Source organism: Pseudopodoces humilis, chromosome 3, assembly GCF_049639895.1.
Source record: "Pseudopodoces humilis isolate 2021_Gansu_Grassland_sample_001 chromosome 3, ASM4963989v1, whole genome shotgun sequence".
In the NCBI taxonomy this organism is placed as follows: domain Eukaryota; kingdom Metazoa; phylum Chordata; class Aves; order Passeriformes; family Paridae; genus Pseudopodoces; species Pseudopodoces humilis.
This window is the reverse complement of record NC_142202.1, coordinates 21431777-21450495: the sequence shown is the minus strand read 5'-3', so window position 1 is coordinate 21450495 and position 18719 is coordinate 21431777. Positions and strand designations below refer to the sequence as shown.

At 42.0% G+C, this 18719-nt stretch overlaps 1 protein-coding gene across 1 annotated transcript; it reads left to right on the top strand.

The window, feature by feature from the left end:
- The first annotated feature begins 3477 nt into the window (after positions 1–3477).
- FLVCR1 (FLVCR choline and heme transporter 1) lies at positions 3478–18506 on the top strand. Its single transcript, XM_014252948.2, has 10 exons — positions 3478–4140; positions 7171–7315; positions 7855–7995; positions 8288–8355; positions 8594–8697; positions 9818–9928; positions 10962–11067; positions 11285–11396; positions 11907–11974; positions 13359–18506. The coding sequence occupies exons 1-10, from the start codon at positions 3478–3480 to the stop codon at positions 13419–13421; spliced, it is 1581 nt and encodes a 526-aa protein (XP_014108423.2). The 3' UTR covers positions 13422–18506.
- Positions 18507–18719: the final 213 nt, after the last annotated feature.

Genomic DNA, 18719 nt, shown 5'->3' with positions numbered 1-18719 from the left:
AATTGATATGATTGAGATAACCTGGCTAGGGGTGCCCAAAAGCTAATAACAGCCTGAAAGCAACACTCTACAGCTGGGTTTCCTGTATTTTGTGAAATGCCCTGGATTGAAACAAAATTCTTCTGAGCCTTCTTTTTGTACATGGCTTCTGTAAATGGCTTCTGAGCCATTTTTGGTACAAAGATGCAGTATCTTCACAATGAATTTTTAGTTTCAAAATAATTGTGAAGATACACTCTTCTTTCAGCGGCACATATGCTACAGGAGAAACAACAACACTACTGCAAGTAAGGATTTGGCATTTCTAATTGCTTTCTAACCTTCTCCAGCCTGAAAATTTAAATGTTAGATTCCTGTCTGACTTTTGGAATTTGCATACAAGAAAATAATTTTTGTGGAGTAAATTAGTATCACTTATGTGCCAGTGACTGCCAGATACACAAGAGATATTTTGTCCTTTTCACAGCATTCAGGGAAATAACTTTGTTAATGATATACATGAGAATTTTCTGACTCTATCACCAACACGGATATTCAGAAGAGCTTAAATTTTCAGTTAGAGGGTAAATTTAAAACAGATAGCAGCAATTTTATGTTAAACTGTGCTGTAAACCTTGATATCGGTGTATGGTTTTTAGCTTTATAAATTGTCCATGAAATGAAGAAATCCAGGGAGTCACATTTTAAGTGAGCTGCTACAATGGATGTTTCTCATGACATAACTTTCTCTTACTGGGAAACTTTGCCCTTGGCCCTTTTCAAACAAATGGCTGTAAATCAGAAGTAATGTTTGTAAAGCCTATGAAGTACAGCAGGAGACAAATATCAAAGCTTTGCCTTCATGTCAATTTGGTTTGCCTTTTCTTTTCTTTTTTAGGAATGTACTTCTGGAGATAAATGTTCCCAGGATGCCAGTGCACTGGTTGTACCTCATCAAAGTCAAACTGGTTTGATTTCACTGAGACCAGTGCAGTGTAGCAAAGATGGATTTGCCTCTGTGTTGATCTGTTGTAAATAAACTTGCTTCTTTCTGGAGAAAGTCTCCTTCTGAGAGTTAGCCTGCATCCACGTCCTCTCTCCTTTTCTCTAGAGTTCCCTGGTGTCTAGTTCCTACTTCCGTGCAGGAAGCACATGACACTGAGTGTGCCGAGCCATTGGGTGGATAGCGAAGACAGATGATGCTCTTTGACACGGCAGCAGTGAAACACAAGATGTGCCAGCCATTCTTAGCACAGGATTAATTTGAACCGTTCTCTGAGGCTGTTAGCTGGCAGCAGCTCTGCCTGCTGTAAGCTGGCAAGGCTGCAACAGTAAGGAAAGGAAAGATGGGAGAACAAAGCCTATTTTCCTCTGGTTTTAAGGAGTAAATACTATCTTTGGGTGGACTTTGAGATCATCCAAAATTTGAGGGAAAAATGTTAAATGAAGTCAGCTGTAGCTCAAAGTTTGTACCTTCTTCCAAAAGAACAAGAATAATTTAGGATGCTAATGCTACATCTGTTCCACCCAGCCAAAGTGTCACAACCCTTTCCTGACCCCAAGGCCAACCCACAGCCTGTGCCAGAGATCATGAAGGGTCATTGCTGAAAGAACTGGCACAGACAGTCTCAGCTGTGTTTTCAGCATACAGTGTGTAATATGGATATTCCTAAAGCGAAAGCCAGCTGTCCAGTTGCTTTGATAGTGTTTGTTTCAGCTCCCACTATACTTCTTCCTCTTGAAGTCCTGTTTAAAAAAAGCTCCATTGCTACAGAACTTAGAACAAGTCAGGCAGAGAAACCAGGAGAAATTTACCAAGCATCTGATCTTACAGAGGAATACTTTTTTTCATGAGGAATTATTTTTTTTTTTCATGAATGAGAGAGGCAAGAAGGCCTGAATCTGACATGGGTAACTTTATTTTTAAAGAGCAGATTTCTTGCACACATCCCTTTCCTGCAAATTCAGGGCTACTCACAGTAGTCTCTCACATTCTGTGGTGCCTGCAATCATCACTACTGTTGCTCAGCTAAGTGCTCAGGGAAAGCAAACATAGCCAAATTAATAGTTTGAAGCACATGCCCATATTATTATCCATACTGCAAATAAGATTAGGAGCTGTGGCTTACATAGGTCAACTGGTCTTGAGTAAAATACCAACTCCTATTAGTGAGAGTACTTAAGACTGGTGGCTAAGTGTATCCACAGCCCAGACAGATCTGATTAGGCTCTGACATACCCATGAACAATGTGCAGTGTGTTATTTGCTGAGCACGGTCCAAACAATTTCCCACAGAAACCAGTAAAATACTATTAACATCATTAGCAAACTTAAAGATTTCTGTATTTTCTTACTACACTTTGGAGAACAATCTGTTTCTTTATTTGGGGACACTGCCTGCAGCAGCAGAATTACAATCTCTGACAGGGGCCGCCAGACACTGGTCCCGTGCAGACACGAACCAAGCAGGGTTTGGGGGAAGATTACTTCCCCCAAAGTGATGGAAGGAAGTGATGGGGGAAGTGATAGCTACCCACCTCTGCACATCAGCCAGACGGCCAGTTTTCTGGGGTATGTGTCAAATCAAATTTCAGAGGTTGAGTGGAAACAAGGAATGCTTTGCCTGCGGCTCTGGAGGCGATGAAGGACTGGGGTGGATGCACACATCCTGATAATGCACTGTACTGGCCACCCTCTGCTGCAAATTGGGCCTCTGTCTCTGCCCATCCGTCTCTTATCGTTTCAGTACATTTCTCTGCATCACCACTGCAAAGAGACAAACCGTATTCTGGCAGGGGAAGGCCCTAGATTTTCCCCGAATGCACTTGAAGAGATGCAGCCTATGTGTCCCTGGCACAGACCGTGCAGCAGCCGAGGTGCCCTGCCCTGTGCCCAGGAAGAGGGGCGAGGGACGAGCCACAAAGCGCCAGTCTGTGCCCACCCAGCCTCGCTGGGGCTGGACACACCAGCCAAAATGGTTACAGGAAGGAGGTGACACTGCTCCTTCCTTGGAGTTGTTGTGGGGATTATTTACATCATTACTATTGCCCTGTCGTTCTCATGCAGCCAGCAGAAGTCACACAGCCTTTGTAAGTTCAGTTTAAAAGACTCAAAAGAGTGTATGCGTATGTGTGTGTGTGTGTGTGTGTGCGCACATATATCATTCAGATGTTGGGATGTGGGGATTGAAGGGGAGCAGGAGAAGGAGCAGGAGTGCAGTGATTGTGCAGACGAGAAACCCCGAGCAAGACGGACAAAGAAAACGGAAGCAGAGTTGTGAACAAAACAACCCTCTCTGTAAATCCACATGCACACACTCCCAACACCTCCCAGCAGCCCGGACCGCGGTCCCGCTTTACCGGAGCCGCCTCCCGCTCCGCCCGCCGGGCCCTGCCCCGGGGCGGGGCGGCGGCGAGCGGAGCCGCAGCCAGGTGACCTTGGCAGGCAGAGCCGGGCTGCGCCCGCCGCCGGGGAAGCTGGGTGGAGAGACGGCCGAGATGGTGGAGGACGGCGGCGAGGAGGAGGCGGAGGGGGAGAGCGGGGAGGTGCCGGCGGCGGCGGCCCCTCTGCAGCGCTGCAATGGCTTCCTGCCCGGCAAGGAGGCGGCGGGCGGCGGGGAGCGGCCGGCCCCGGAGGGCGGCGAGGAGCGGCCGGCCCCGGCGGCCCCGGGGGCCGAGGCGATGCTGGCGGCGGGCGGCGTGCGGCCGGAGGCGCGGCTGGAGACGCGGCTGTCGCGGAGACGACTGGCGGTGCTGGCTGTTTTCAGCTGCTACTCCCTGGTGAACGCCTTCCAGTGGATCCAGTACAGCATCCTCAGCAACGTCTTCGCCGGCTTCTACGGCGTCTCCTTCACGCAGATCGACTGGCTGTCCATGGTGTACATGGTGGCCTACGTGCCGCTGATCCTGCCGGCCACCTGGCTGCTGGATGCCCGCGGGCTGCGCCTCACGGCGCTGCTGGGCGCGGGGCTGAACGCGCTGGGAGCCTGGCTCAAGTGCGGCAGCCTGGCCCCCCAGCGCTACCCCCTCACCCTGGCCGCTCAGGCCGTCTGCGCCGTCGCCCAGGTCTTCATCCTGGGGCTGCCCTCCCGCATCGCCTCCGTCTGGTTCGGCCCCACCGAGGTCTCCACCGCCTGCGCCGTGGCCGTGCTGGGCAACCAGGTAGGGCCGCCGGGGAGCGAGGGGGGCTTCGGAGAAGCGGGCTTCCTTGGAGTTCGGCATCGAGTTAAAAACAAGGTGCTTAAGTGGGAAAAGGCTTTCTCGAGGATATGGTTTTGGGAGAGCGGACAGGTGAGGAAGAGGGGCCGAGCGTAAGGTGATGGATGCTGCGTCCCGCGCTGCCCGGCCAGCCTGGCTGTGCAGGAGCCGGGCCATGTGGCAGCGTGCGGCAGCTCACACACTTCCATCAGCTGTCGGCAGTACATCAGTCGAGACCCTTTTCAGATGTTGGTCCTGCTCCTCTTCCTCTGGCATTCTGGCACTTGGATTCATTTGACTGAATCCACCTCCGGCTGGAGGGGGTGTGAACTACGTGAACTTTCATGAAGAACCCCAACAACAACATATATCGGTTTCTGCTTTTTAAAATGTGGCCTCTAATTGCCAGGTGCCAGTAGTCAATACCCTGGTGACTCGTGAAGTTTTGTCTAACGATGTCATAGTTCACATCACTGTGATGGTAACTGAGTCACGGATTTCCTCAAGCTCCCTGGTACTGGCTAGTTCCAGAGAGCTGGAACAGGTGCATCTGAAAACGCAGGTGCAGGTATGACACTTTTTCCTCCCATAGCCTTATTCTTACCTCCTGCCACTGTCCCAGCTTTTTTATTATTATTTTTTTTCTCCTGTGGCAAAAAAATTGCTAAGGTTCAAGTCAGTATCTCTGGTGCAGGCTGAGGTCATAGGTAGAGTTTGGTCAAGGTAACGGGGGATTTATTTTTTGTCATGTGAGTCTGATGATTTTATGTTTGTGCACTTTGGATTATGACAGCAGTGACATTAATGTTACATGTTTACAATTAGGGTGTTAACCTAGCTGATTCCTCATTAACTGATACTTGGCGGTTCACAGCTTTTCCAAAATATTTTTTTTTCACATCGATTTTTCGAGTGGACAAGTCAACTGCCCCTTTTGGACTGAAGATTTCAGAAAATGTTGGCTGTTTCAGCAGTGAGGCAATAATTTTGGATCTGCATCCTTGGTATCAGGTTGCAGGTTTCTTTGGCAGCTGAAGTTCCACTCTTCCTGCCATGCACCGGTCCTTCCAGTAGGAAGGAGTTACGGGGTTTTCACTTCTGCGGTAGTGTCAAGCATGCAGCTTGGAGCCTGAAACCGGTGCTTCACTCGGATGCTGAGATGTGGGGTTGAAGTGGTGCAGGACAGGAGCGGGAGAGGAGGGGTTGTGTGGATGGGAACCACGAGAAAGATGGACAAGGGAAACAGGATCAGGATATGAACAAAATAAACCGAGGCTGTTTCTGGAGTGTGTTCCCGCCAGCAGCTAGGGCCGATCCCAGTGTGCCTGCTGAAGTGCTTCCAGGTACTCTGTCAATTGAACAACAGAATTTCTCTTTTCTCAGGTTTGCTTCCTTTAAAAACCCCTAAAAGCTCTCAAAAGCTAGATTGAAAGAGTGTCAAGATAAGGAGTTAGGCACTTGGAAGTTAGAAGTAATGTCTGTGTATCCCATTGCAGTTCCCTTCTGCATAGGCATTCCCGTTGGAATCACTGCGCTGGGTAATTGCACAAGGTGAACTGTGTAACAGAACAGGTGGCTAAAAGCCACTCAGCTATTGCTCATCCGATTGCTTCTCTCAGGTACTGTGTGTAGCTTCAGACCTACAAACACGGCCGGGACCGCAGGCAGGGCAGGAACAGGGCAGTTATCAACAATTATCTCACTTCTTGGAGATGCTGATCGTTTGCAACTGGGACACAAATCACTGGGAGTGCAGCGATGTCAACCCTGTCAAGGGTTGTTAGGAATGCCCCATCTCCACAAGTATTTAGCGCCTCAAAATGAGTCTCGCCAAACTCATTGGTACACTTTCTTCTGGCCTTAACCTCTCTAGGTGTAAACGATGGAAAATGGAAACTCGACTTTATTGGAACATTGTGGGCACTGTATTGGCTCCTATTGGGGGAGGAAAAAATATACCTAAAGAAAAAAATTAACTGTGTGCTCAGTTCATGTTTGTCGGGCTCATATACTGAAGAGTGAGGACAAAAGGAGACAAATTCTCCCTGTGACTACTGGATACAGTGTCAATCTGATAGCCTGGGGGGGAAAAAAAAGGTAGCAAAACCCTCCTCAGGGTATGCACAAAGGATACTTTGTAAGCTCAGTGGCACACCTCTAATGTGACGATTTCTGATTGTTGGACTTCCTGCTCTAAGTCTTCGGTGCTCTTCTTAAATTTAATTTTATGTAAAATAAATGTTCCAACACTTTAAAATGCCATTTAGTTTTGGGGGAGATAAACTGGAGAATAGTCCAGTACTTGTTCTTTCAGGATTTAAAATGCTTTATTTATATTCACAAAAATTCAGTCCCTGTTTTATGTTTCTATTAATGCAAAATCAGTTGTTCTGTTGGAATTTATTCCACACACAAACCCACTATTACTTCACTCTGTGATTTTTATTTATTTCCTTAGCAATAATCACTGGGTTTGGTCTTATTAAGGATATTTAATTTCTCTTGCTTTTCTCTGCTCTGTCTGTTCTACAGTAAACCTTGCAGTTGGGCTTTGCTACTGTAGTGGCAGGAGCGTGACATCAAATGAAGAACATTTCTACAAGAGTAGCTAGAATCTTGCATCATCTCTAGCCCTTAAGTTGCAGGATGACTGATAGAAATTTATGTTCATGCCTGGTGCTTTCACTTTCCTGTGAAAGATTCTTGTATAAGTATAAAGATTCTTGTACAAGTACTGTTTGTAGTGTAAATATATACACTAAGTGTGGCATCGTAGTTCAGTTGAGAAATTTAAAGGTTAAAACCTGAGTTATGGAAGATCTGGTTGTAAAACAACACTGAAATCAAGTGGTTCAGAAGTGTGTTACTAAAGTATCACAAAAAAGTAAGCTTCTTTTAATAACAGTTCTGAATTCTGCCTGGTAAGGCTTTTCACTTCTGTTAATTTTTGTGATCAGAGGGAAATGATTTTAGTTTTGTCTTCTTGCTTTACAGCTTGGTACTGCAATTGGCTTTTTGTTGCCACCTGTTTTGGTCCCAAATACACCGAATGATATTGATCTTATGGCACATAACATCGGCATCATGTTCTATGGAACAGCGATCGTGTCCACGCTTTTGTTCTTCTTAACAGGAGTTGGTAAGTGTTTAAATTACTGGAATTTATATGCTGGCTATAGGGAGTGTTGACAATGTCTCACTTAAAGCAGCTGACTGCTCAAAGTATGTTGAGGTTACAGTTTCTCCAGTTTGTGTTCACTTACCTGTTGTGCCAGGGTTTAACAATAAACATTTCACTGTACATCGTGCTTCACATGGGGTGATTTCTTCCAGAATATTTAGTTCTCTTAGTTTCTTTGCTGCGAGGACTTATGATACAATGTGAATTCATTCTGTTAATCTTACAATTTATACACAAAGGTCTTGACGTATTGCAGGTGAAATCTGTCTTTGAGCATATTTTGGTAGCAATCAGATGTGACCAAATAACACATCCTTTGTGGATGTGACTTAGTTCTTCAGTGAGAAAATTCAGAAATTTTTTTCATGGAGTTGTTAAAACTACAAGTCAGTCTTCTGAAATTCATCAAGCTGAAACACTTCCAAAAAAAAAAAAAAAAAAGGCACATTAGTTTGGTAGAGATGAATCAAAAATTGTTCCTTCTTCTTTTTCCCCAGTGTTTGAAGAAAAGCCCAAATACCCTCCCAGTCACTCTCAAGCAATCCTGCAAACTAAACCTCCTGAGGATTACTCCTACAAGCAGTCCATTATTAACTTGTTCAAAAATATTCCATTTATACTTTTGCTAATCAGTTATGGTAAGTGGTGTTATCTGTTTGCAGTCTGGCAGAAAGGTTCAAATGTGGGCCAGAAGCACATAGAATTTTAATTGTGAAGGAGTTTTTTAAATGGAAGAGGGAGTGTCAAACTTCTATTTATTCAGGTGCCGGTGCTGGCAAATCTGTAAGGATCCAAAATACCACTTATAGGTCCAGTGTAGAGATTTTACCTGGCACATAAAAGGTTTTGTGTCAGAAGAGTAATTCTTTAGGGTAACAAATCTGCATGTCTGCACCTGGAATGATTGAAACTTTTTTCTTAATACTGCAGGTATTATGACTGGGGCATTTTATTCTGTCTCCACCTTATTAAACCAGATGATAGTAACTCATTATGAGGTAAGTTTCTTGGATCTTCTCTGTCTCTTTCACTGTAGATTTGCAGAGGTGATATTTATTTTGTAGGTGCTATGTGTGCTCAGACATTTGGTTTCTCTTATACCTCTGTATTTCTTGTACCATACAGCTGTGGGAGTCATAGGAATGTTTGTTTGCACTTATGACTGCCAAGAGGTCTGAACTTGACTCTGAGTGGAAGCAAGTTATTAATGAGCACCATATAAATATTTGTTGAAAGGGAGAAGAAGTGAACGCTGGGAGAATTGGCTTGACACTGGTGGTGGCAGGAATGGTGGGTTCGATTATTTGTGGTTTGTGGCTGGATTACACTAAAACTTACAAGTAAGTGTGGGTAGGCATGTATGGGGTTAGGGGTAGGAGAGTGGTGCAATTGCATTAGGAAAATGCTCCAATGTAAGGGCTGAAATGAACTGCTGATGAAATGCAGTTTGTCCCTGATCTTTTAGTGGCCTTCATGGAGAAAAGTTTCTGAGGCTACAGCAAAAGCTTGAGACTCTTACTGGTCAAAAGGAGATAAAATGAAAGAGCAGAATGCAAATATGCAAGAGATTTTTCCATCTACTCCGGTCTCTTCAGGAGTATAAGACTAACAAGGAAAGTGGCCAGGTGGCCCAGTGAGATTCTTCATAAAGTCTCAAAGCCTACCCTGCATTGCTTCGTAAAATGGCCAGTTGTTGGATTTTCAATTTTTTATGCTATTCCTGATCCTATTAGTAAGTGTAACATTTGCTTTGATTCAGAGGATAACCACGGAGCAGAGCTCTGTGTTCTGGGGTAGGAACTCCTGGGTCCATCATCCATGGTGTGATGACCCCAGGAGTGAGCACTGCCCTGGAGCACTGTTTGTGATGGAGTAGCTTTCCCCTGTGACTCTTAGTCCATTATGTGCCTGTACAAGCCTAATGGATGTTAATGCTGTAGATTGGCTTTGTTTCTGCATGTGTTTTGCCTTATAAATATGTGCTTTAAGAATTTGGAAGACATCCCTTCTTTCGGATTCAAAATAAATAGAACACTGTAATGAGATTTGTTTGGCTTGCCTCTTGGTAGGCTGACTTTTATTGCTAATAGTGTTGGACCCAGATGCTCCTGTGTTGATGTATTGTGTAATGGGCAGCACTGCAGAATGGCCGAGAGGTACAACATAGCAGAGAACTAAAATAGTCTTAAGGAAGTAGTATGTGCTGTGATTGTCCATTCTTTGAGCGTCTGAGTAAGTGTTCTGAGCCTTGAATTAGGCAGCCAGATAACCAAGACAGTGAAGAGTTCAGGAAGGGATATGTGCTCACTGCATGCTAATTTTGAGGCAGAATTACATGAAGCAAAATTTATAGCTTTAGAATGGCTTATGTAATGTTCACGTTACCCCTCTATGCTTCAGCAATGTGCAATGGCCTTCCATTAACAATGTTAATTTTTTGTTGTTGTTGTTGGGTTGCAGGCAAACTACTTTGATTGTTTACATTCTCTCTTTCATTGGGTTGCTGGTATTTACCTTCACCCTGGACCTCGGATACCTTATAGTAGTGTTTGTGACTGGAGGAGTGCTTGGGTGAGCAATTATAGAGCGCTACGGGACTTACTGCTGTTCTGTTCTGAAACATATTTAAATGTTTTACCTAGATAATTCTGCTGTGTATTCTGTCACCATGATCTCAGCCTATGCCTTTAGCTCACAGTACACATGGGATTCACCTTCTGTTACATCAGAATAAATCTAAAGTAACTCACTTTTCAGTAAATTTTGTTTATCATTTTTATGGACCTAAGAGAGGTCTCTGTGATGAATTTGGTTCCAATTCAGAAAGCTGTCTGCAGTGAAGTTGAAGCTTTCTCCTGACCAGTGTGTAGGTGATTAGAGTTTAACTGAGCAGATTTAGGAAGACTGGCTTCTCTGCATTTTCATTAATCTATACTTGGATAGCCCAAGCCACATGCTGGTTGCTTTGTTCGCTGTGCTCATAGATACCCGATCTAAAAGCCTCAGGAGGTGCTGAGGGAATGTTGCTGTATTCAGACACAGAAGTCAAGATAAAACCAGAAGTGTCTTGAGAGTTTCAGTTTAAAAACCAATCAACCAACCTCAGCTGCATTAAGCCCCTTCTCTTCCTGTTATTCATCAGTCCCCTCAGCTTCTTCCATAGCAGCTTCCAGCAGGCATTCCAGTGTACAGCTTCACTCGTATTCATGGTCTCTTTTTGTCCTCCAGCATGCATATTTGGGCTGATCAAACGGTGATGTTTGTGTGTGTCTATAATTTGAAACTAATTGGCTTCAAGTGTGGGGTGGCTTGTGGACTCATTAGAAAAGGTTGTCTCATATGTATGGTGGTTATGGGAAGTAGGACAAACATGTTTTAACAGCTTTGTCCTAAAGAGAAATATGTGTGGCTAAAATTCTTGGATCATATTGAGGGAATGAAGCAGTCACTATTATCTGGAATTATTGAATTATGTTAAGTCATGAACACATGACTGTTCGGAATACCAGCTAATTCATAATACCATGTGTGTATGTTAGGTTTTCTTAGCTGTAGTAACTGATGAAGGCCACACCTGTCATCCTCTTACTCTCCTCTTCAACAGGTTCTTCATGACTGGCTATCTTCCACTTGGGTTTGAATTTGCTGTGGAAATTACATATCCAGAGTCTGAAGGCACTTCCTCAGGTCTCCTTAATGCATCAGCACAGGTTACAACATTTTATTTCTTCAAGTGAAGTAATGTTCAGGAAGGCTACTGTACTTGAGCCTAGGAGGGCTTTCTTAGACTTAGCCAAGTCTCTGTTTTGTTGCTATGGTCCTGTTTTTTTTAAATTTGATTTCTATAAGATGTGACCTGGAACTTTTGAAGGTAAAATGATGACTCTTTTCTGTGTGCTCCTGATGAAGTTACTTGTTTGTTTATAGATATTTGGAATTGTCTTTACACTTGTTCAAGGAAAACTCACAACAGACTACAGTCCGCGTGCAGGAAACATCTTTCTTTGTGCTTGGATTTTTGTGGGCATTATTTTAACAGGTAATTACAAGTACAGGTAATGGTTTCTCTTTAATGTAAAAATGTATATGCTTTTAGGATGGTGTTGCTAATATATGGACAGCCATCTGACCCCCATTTCTTGAGACACATTTGAATTTGAGGCAGATATCCATCTGCAAAGTGGGCTGAGAAATGGAAACAAATGCATAAATGGAGGCAGTTTGCAGTTTTCCAAATGCAGGAAATTGCTGATGCACTCTGGAACTGTGCCAGTGTTTACACATGTTGACTCAGAAATGTGCTGAAAGTGCTGAAACTATCAAGTTTTTCTTTAAGTTCTTGTGGTTTAAAAGAATTTATTGTCATTTCCTGCTTTGCGTGGAGCAAACTCAAATTGTCAGTAAGTTCAAATCGCAAAGAGCAAATACGGGTATTTTGAAAATGTGCTGAAAGCAGCTTCTGTGTGCTTTCACCATACAAACATTTTCCTTGAAGTGCATGTCACTGCAAAAGTGTGAACCAGCTTTCCTTTTTTTCTTTTTCTTTCAGCCTTAATAAAATCAGATTTGAGAAGACACAACGTGAATTCAGGGATTATGAACTTGGACGTTAAAGCTGTAAGTGGTGACTCTTTTGCCATGACTGTGTTACCTACTTGAATGCTTGACTTCTACTGGCGTAACAATATTAGCTGTAAAAGAGTAATTGACAAAATCTTATGACTGATTCCATGCTGGTTTTGAACAACAGAGCCGCATGGGATGCTGCCCTCACATATCTGATTTTCTCTTTAACTCCCATGAAAGAAACCTAAAAAAAAGTTCTGCTCTCAGATTTGCTTTGAAATTTTGAATTTTTTGCATATTTGAATTTTAAGTGGCTAATAATATTATTTTATTGTTTGAATCTTGCTTTTTCATAATAGCAGGATAGCATTGTAAATTGTGAAGCCTTTTTGTTTATTGGGTTATAAGGCCATCCTATAGACTACGTATTTTATTTAAAATATCTGCAGTCCCTTCAGATGAAGTCAGTGTCTGATAAACAGAAACCATGCTAGAGTTTTAATACAGTGCTACATAAAGAGCTGGATTTATTCTTCTGCTGACACTCTCAATTTAAATGAAGAGCAAACATAGCATTTTCTGATGATCATAAGGTTCCATGTTTCAGCAGCTTTTCCAAACTACTATAGTTACTAGTAGAAATAAAGCTTTCAGTGGAAAATTTTTTCAGTGCTGTGAGTTTTTGATTGTTTGGATCAAGATATGAGACAGCTCTTTGGAGTCAGACATTGCAAGATCCTCTGCCATGCTTCTTTTTGTGTAGGTGTCTTGCATGTCCAGCAGCTTTTGATCATGTGTGACTAACTGCACGCTGTTAATGTCTGTGTAAGGTTCAGGAACTTCCGAGCTGCTGCTGTCTGGGCTAACTTGACCCTGAAACCTGTGCAGCTGCGTGTGCTCAGTGTGACATCCTGTGGGTTTCCCAGCTGAGCTGGGGCTCTCTCGGGGCTGTGCATGACTCATCTGCTTCCCATCATCACCTCGTTAATTAGCCCAGGTCGACACACAGCTTCATTCATCTCAACCAGGGTGTAAGAAAAGCTGCAGTCCTTGGCCTGATGTTGCCATGCATGATTGAGACCTGCCTGTGTTAATAATGTTCAATATCACTTTGAACCTTGATCAAGATTCTACTGTGGTTAAATGTAATGGAGAAAAAAATGGGAAGTTAATCTTCATATGACAAATACTTACATGCAGTAAATATAAACTTTAGAGTTATACTAAGAAATACTATACTATGTTTGGTGTATTTTTTTTGTTACAAAAAGAAGGGAAAATAGGGTTTTATATAATTGCTTAATTGAGCTAATTAACTATATATACTGTTGGAGTCTAACCTAATAATTACCCAAGAATACTGAGTTTAAGAATAATTCTGTTGAATAACAGCTTAATTCCTGTTGTGTTTTTATTTTCTTATCTCCCTCTTCAGGTACCAGTTGACAGTCCTGTAGAACCTGAAAGCACTACATTAAAGATTCAGTCAGCTTTGTAAAGCTGAAGGAAGGTGACTTAAAAACGCACAAGTTTGGTTAGATCTGGAACAATATGAGCTAGTGTAATCACTGGATTTGTGTGCACGAGTACAAATATGTGTTTGTTGATATTGGTGGTAGTTGTGTGTTGGAAGCTATGAAGATACTCAGCTCATTTTGCACAAGATGCAAACAATTCACCTTTGTATGGAATATTTATTTTAACATTTTCAAGTTTTGCAGTTTCATTAGTGAAGAGCTGTGTGAACGCTCCACAGCAGGGACACATGTGCACCCAGGATGCATACTTGAAAAAAAACCGGGAATCTTAAGTACAGTTATGATCAGAAATATCTAATCTTCTTTTCTTGTTCAGTCTTGCTGGTGCATTTGAAAAGTCAAGGAGTAGGGAGATGCACAGCAGGAGGATGTTCACAAGTTCATTTTTTATTTTAAATGTATCTGTATTTGAATATAAACAAATGATTCCTTCTAGGAAAGTGATAGCACAATACTGAAAACAAGAGATGATGAGTGTGTTTCATACTGGCATCTGACAATTCTTTTGCCTTGAAATTTCTTTATAGGTGTCAGAAGGCAGATAAGAGAAAACACTGTTCTTGCTATAGCTTCATTATAGCATTTCTGGGGAGAGTTAGTAAGTTTCTCACTAGATAAATTGGAGAATAAACAATTCTTATTAAATACAGTAAAAAGGAGGGCAAAGGCCTCTGATATCTCTATTGTGAATATTTATAAGCAATGGAAAACTACCACACAAATTTCCTCCATGGAATATTTTGAGTGCTCTCTCAGTTAAAGAGAGAGGAGTATGTGTTTACAAAGAGCCAGTGCCTTTACTTTGTAAAGAAGATCCCTGCCTCATCTTGAGTTTAATCAGTGCTGCTGAAGAAATTCCATTTTGTGTGTTAAACCTCTGAATATTTGTGGAGTATCAGAAAATGTGTTCTGTCCTTTTTATGAATTGTATCACTTGTCGCATGTGAAATTCCTGTGCTTGTGTAATTCAAATCATGTCTTTTGCAGTTTGATAAAAGCTGTAAGGATGACTGAAAGGAAAATAGTGATATTTTTATTTCTCTGATCAAATATTTTCTTTTATACCATCTTAGCTGCAAAATGAGCAGACATCATTAACAGCAACTTTTTGTTACCTCGTTTACCTGTATTTGGGATGGAGGTTTCTCAGTGAAGTGCTTTTGAAAATTTTCTTTTACCTTGTGCTCTATCTACACACCCACAGAACTGATAGCACTACAGTAATACTATTGCTGGGAAAATCAGACCTGGGTGAGTAGACTTTTTGGAAACACTTAATTTTTAGCTCAGCAAACTGAACCTACAAGTTCAGTGCCATTAGTGATGCTGTGTCTTTGAGTTCCCACAGGTGCAGTGCCATCCAGAAGCTGGAATCCTACTTGATTGTTACAGTTGGGGATGGGGAATTATTTAACTCTGTGCTGGTTTCAGCTGGACTGGTTAATTTTCTTCACAGTGACTGGCATGGGGCTGTGTTTTGGATTTGTACTGAGCACAGGGTTATAGTACAGTGATGTTTTTATTGTTGTTGAGCAGGGCTTACACAGAGACAAGGCCTTTTCTGCTTTTTATCCGTCAGAAAAGGCGAGGAAGTTGGGAGTGCATGGGAGGTTGGGAGGAGACACAGCCAGGACAGGTGACCCCAACTGAACAAAGGGATATTCCAGACCACATGACATCATGTTCAGTGTATACAGTTCGGGGCAGAAGGAGGAAGGGAGGAGGGATCTTTGGAGTGATGGTGTTTTCTTCCCAAATAGCCATTGCACTTGATGGGGATTGCTGAGCACCTGCCTGCCCTTGGCAAGCGGTGAATTAATTCCTTGTTTTAATTTGCTTGTGTGTGTGGCTTCTGCTTTCCCAATTAAGCTCTCTTTATCTCAACCCATGAGTTTTCGAGCTTTTACCCTTCTGACTCCATCCTCAATCCCATTGATGGGGAAGGGAGTGAGCAAGTGGCTGCCTGGGGCTTGGTGAATGGCTGGGGTTAAACAGCAACAAACTCCAAGATAGTCTCTAGTATAATAAATATCTAAAAATATCAAAAATCTCTAAGTACAATAAATACCATTAAAAGCTTTTCTTTTTCTTATTTCACTGTAGACTCAGAAAATCCTTTTGTATAAAGAGGGCCCTGAAAACCTATCTTTCTAAGCTTGGCCTTAAATGTGATGATCTTGATTTAAACATTTTGTATGGTAAATAGACAGGGGGAGACCTATCAGAATAAACTAAGCACGCTTGGAACAATTGCCTTGCCAAAAAGAGTTCCTGTCTCTTTGCCAGATCCCGTGCTAGGGAGAAAATGGCCAGGCCTTGCTGCTCCTGGAGAGGTAAACTCTAGAAGAGTCCACTGCTGAAATAGTTGAATATAGGAAAAGTAACTCTTGGCTACTCAAATGGCAGGCAAGGGTATAGGAGTAAAAGTAGAGATACTTTCATTATCTCTGTCCTTTACTTTGAAGCTGCCCCATCAAGGAATGAGCACGTTTTCAGCCTGAGTGAGAAAAGTGAAAGTTTCTGCCTTGTGGCATATGTGGGTGGCTTTTCCCTTTGGAAAAATGATAATAACGTGTGCCAATATATATATATATGTTTTTCAGCAAGATACGGATACAGAAAATATTTATGTTCATGGCCCATGGTTGCTTTAACTTTTGGTGTTGCAAAATCTTAACAAGATAATATTTTTTTAGTTTTGGGGAATTGTTTTCAAATGTCCAGTTGAAAGTGTTTGGCAGTATCCAGGATGTTTGCTGACCTGTTCAGTACACACTGTTCAAAATCAAAGACTGAGTATTTTTCTTTCTTTCTTAAAATTTATTTTTTAATGCTTTCTTCACTACTAGTTTCCACTTTCTTTAGTTATGTTGAGCTGATTATTGAAAAAATACTCTAGTTCTGGCTCCTTGTGTTTTTTGTCTTCTGCCAAATTACTTGGTTACCTTCTGAAAAGGTTGAAACAAGATTTTGGCTTGCTGGAAACACTGCTGGGTCCCTGAAAAGAAAATATTCCTAATAATGAAGGCTCAATTACATCCTTGATTTAATATTCCCCTTCTATAAGGAGTTTGAAAGTTGGAAACCTGTGAGCTATTTTCAGGCAATAATAAAGTATTTAAATGAAAGGCTCAGCAGCAGGACAGAGAGCAAATCAGTATTTTTTATGCAATAGTCTTACCATCTGTCAAGAAATTTGGGTTCTAGCTCATGGCAGGAATAAATTTGGAGAAGTTGAGGCTTTGTGGTTTTTACTTTTGATTTTTGGGTTTTAGCAGACAACATCCACTCAGTCAAACATAGAATGCTAAGAGGTTGGAAGGGACCTTAAAGATCATCTGGTCCAAACCCACCTGCCATGGGCTGGGACATTTCCCACTAGACCAGATTGCTCAAGGCTCTATCCAACCTGGCCTTGAACACTGCCTGGCTTGGGGTGTCCACAACCTGCCTGGGAAACCTGTTCCAATGACCTACCATCCTCACAGTAAAACATTTATTCCTGATACCTAAATTAAATTTCCTCTCTTTTAGTTTGTACCCATTCCTTCTTGTTCTATCACGACAATTCCAGACAAAGAGTCACTCCCACTTCCTTGTAGTCCCTCTTCAGATACTGGAAGGTTGCTACAAGTTCTCCATGCAACCTTCTTAGCCTGGAAATTCCACATGCATCTGGAATTGGAAATAGGGTTTCTGTCTCTTAGCCTTGAGGTCCTGGCTCAGCCCCTCAGCAGGAGTAGAGTTGGGGGCTAAAAATCCTAACTGTTTCAAAAGGTAATTGTATCATGAATGGAACTGCACATCAACTAGGAGAGGATGGTATAAGAAACCAAGTGAGGAGAGGCATCCCAATCCCATGCATCACCTCTTGCTTTTGAATTTCCTTGTTTTTCAAGTGTTTCAGGAGAGCTCTAGAGGATGCAAGAGAACACACACATGGGGAGCATAAACAAGGGGACTGCCCCCAGGTTTTCAGGAGCTCAGCAGGTTGTGCAATTGATAACTTTCAGCTACAAAATTCAGAGATTAGCCTTAAAATTAGTTCTTTGTGTTTCTTCACAGCCACATTAAACTTCTAGTAATTTCATTGGAAGAGACTCAGAGAACATTGACACATTTTTATTTAGGATTCCTACCATGGCCTTAAACCCCTCATTTCTATTAGCTGGGTGTGAAAATACCAGACCTGTAGGGCGTAGTCTGGAATTGCTGGTAGGCAAGTCCCTCAGAACAAGTATTTGTAGATTGGTGCTTGTCTTTAGTAACATCTCTTTCTGTTGCTAAATGCCTGTGTTTTAAAAGGAAGAAAGAACAAGGGAAGAAGTAGCAAGAATACATAGGAATAAATTCAGATTAATAGAACTTTTCTAACTTCAGCCTCTTGGTCATCTTTGTTCAAGGCAGTCTGTTGTTTCAAAGACAATCTGTGGAGTGTGTAATTAGAGCTGCCAGCCTGTGTTGCCTAATGAAAAAATGGTTTTTTGAGAAATATTTGGACTACCTTGTGCATCTACAACCAAGTGAAATTTGGTTAAGCTGTAAACCTTTATTTTTTTCCATTTTGTGAACTCACTAGCTTTCCTGTGTGAGTGGGGGTGTGTGCCCTTTACAGTTCGTGTCATTTACGTACCTCTTTCTCAAGTGTTACAGGCTATTAATGTTTCATGGAGCACAAGCTGTCATTGTACACAATAATATGTGGTTGCCCCAGCCCCACCATTCAGTCTGAAATCTGTGAAGAGGGAGAAATTATGTTAATGTAGGATCTAGAATGAATTAAGAAAAAAAATTCATAAGAGAAAAGTATTTCTGTGTAAGACCCATATTATCTACTGCTCATGTCTTTGTTCTACTCATGAAATAACAAATAAGTTTTGCTGTAATATTCTGGTTTTGTTATTGTCCAATTCTTTATTTCAAGAGAAAATTAAAAGTTCTTAATTAATATTCTCTGATTGCAATACTGTATGTATGTGTATATGTGGATGCCATCATTTCTTACCATTATATGTTACTAATAAAGTGTATAATGCCTAAATTGATTTGAGCCAAGAGTAACATTTTTGGCAGATGCTAATACAGCTGCTAATCTAAAAGTTTTGTTTTTTTTTCCCTTGGAACCTGCCTTTTAATGTAGGAAAATGTGTAAGTGTATGACTTTCTGTGTCATTAATAAACATACATGTACATGCAGAGTGCATGTAGACAGAGTATAGAAATTTGTTCTACACAAGAGTATTGGCATCCAGAGAAAT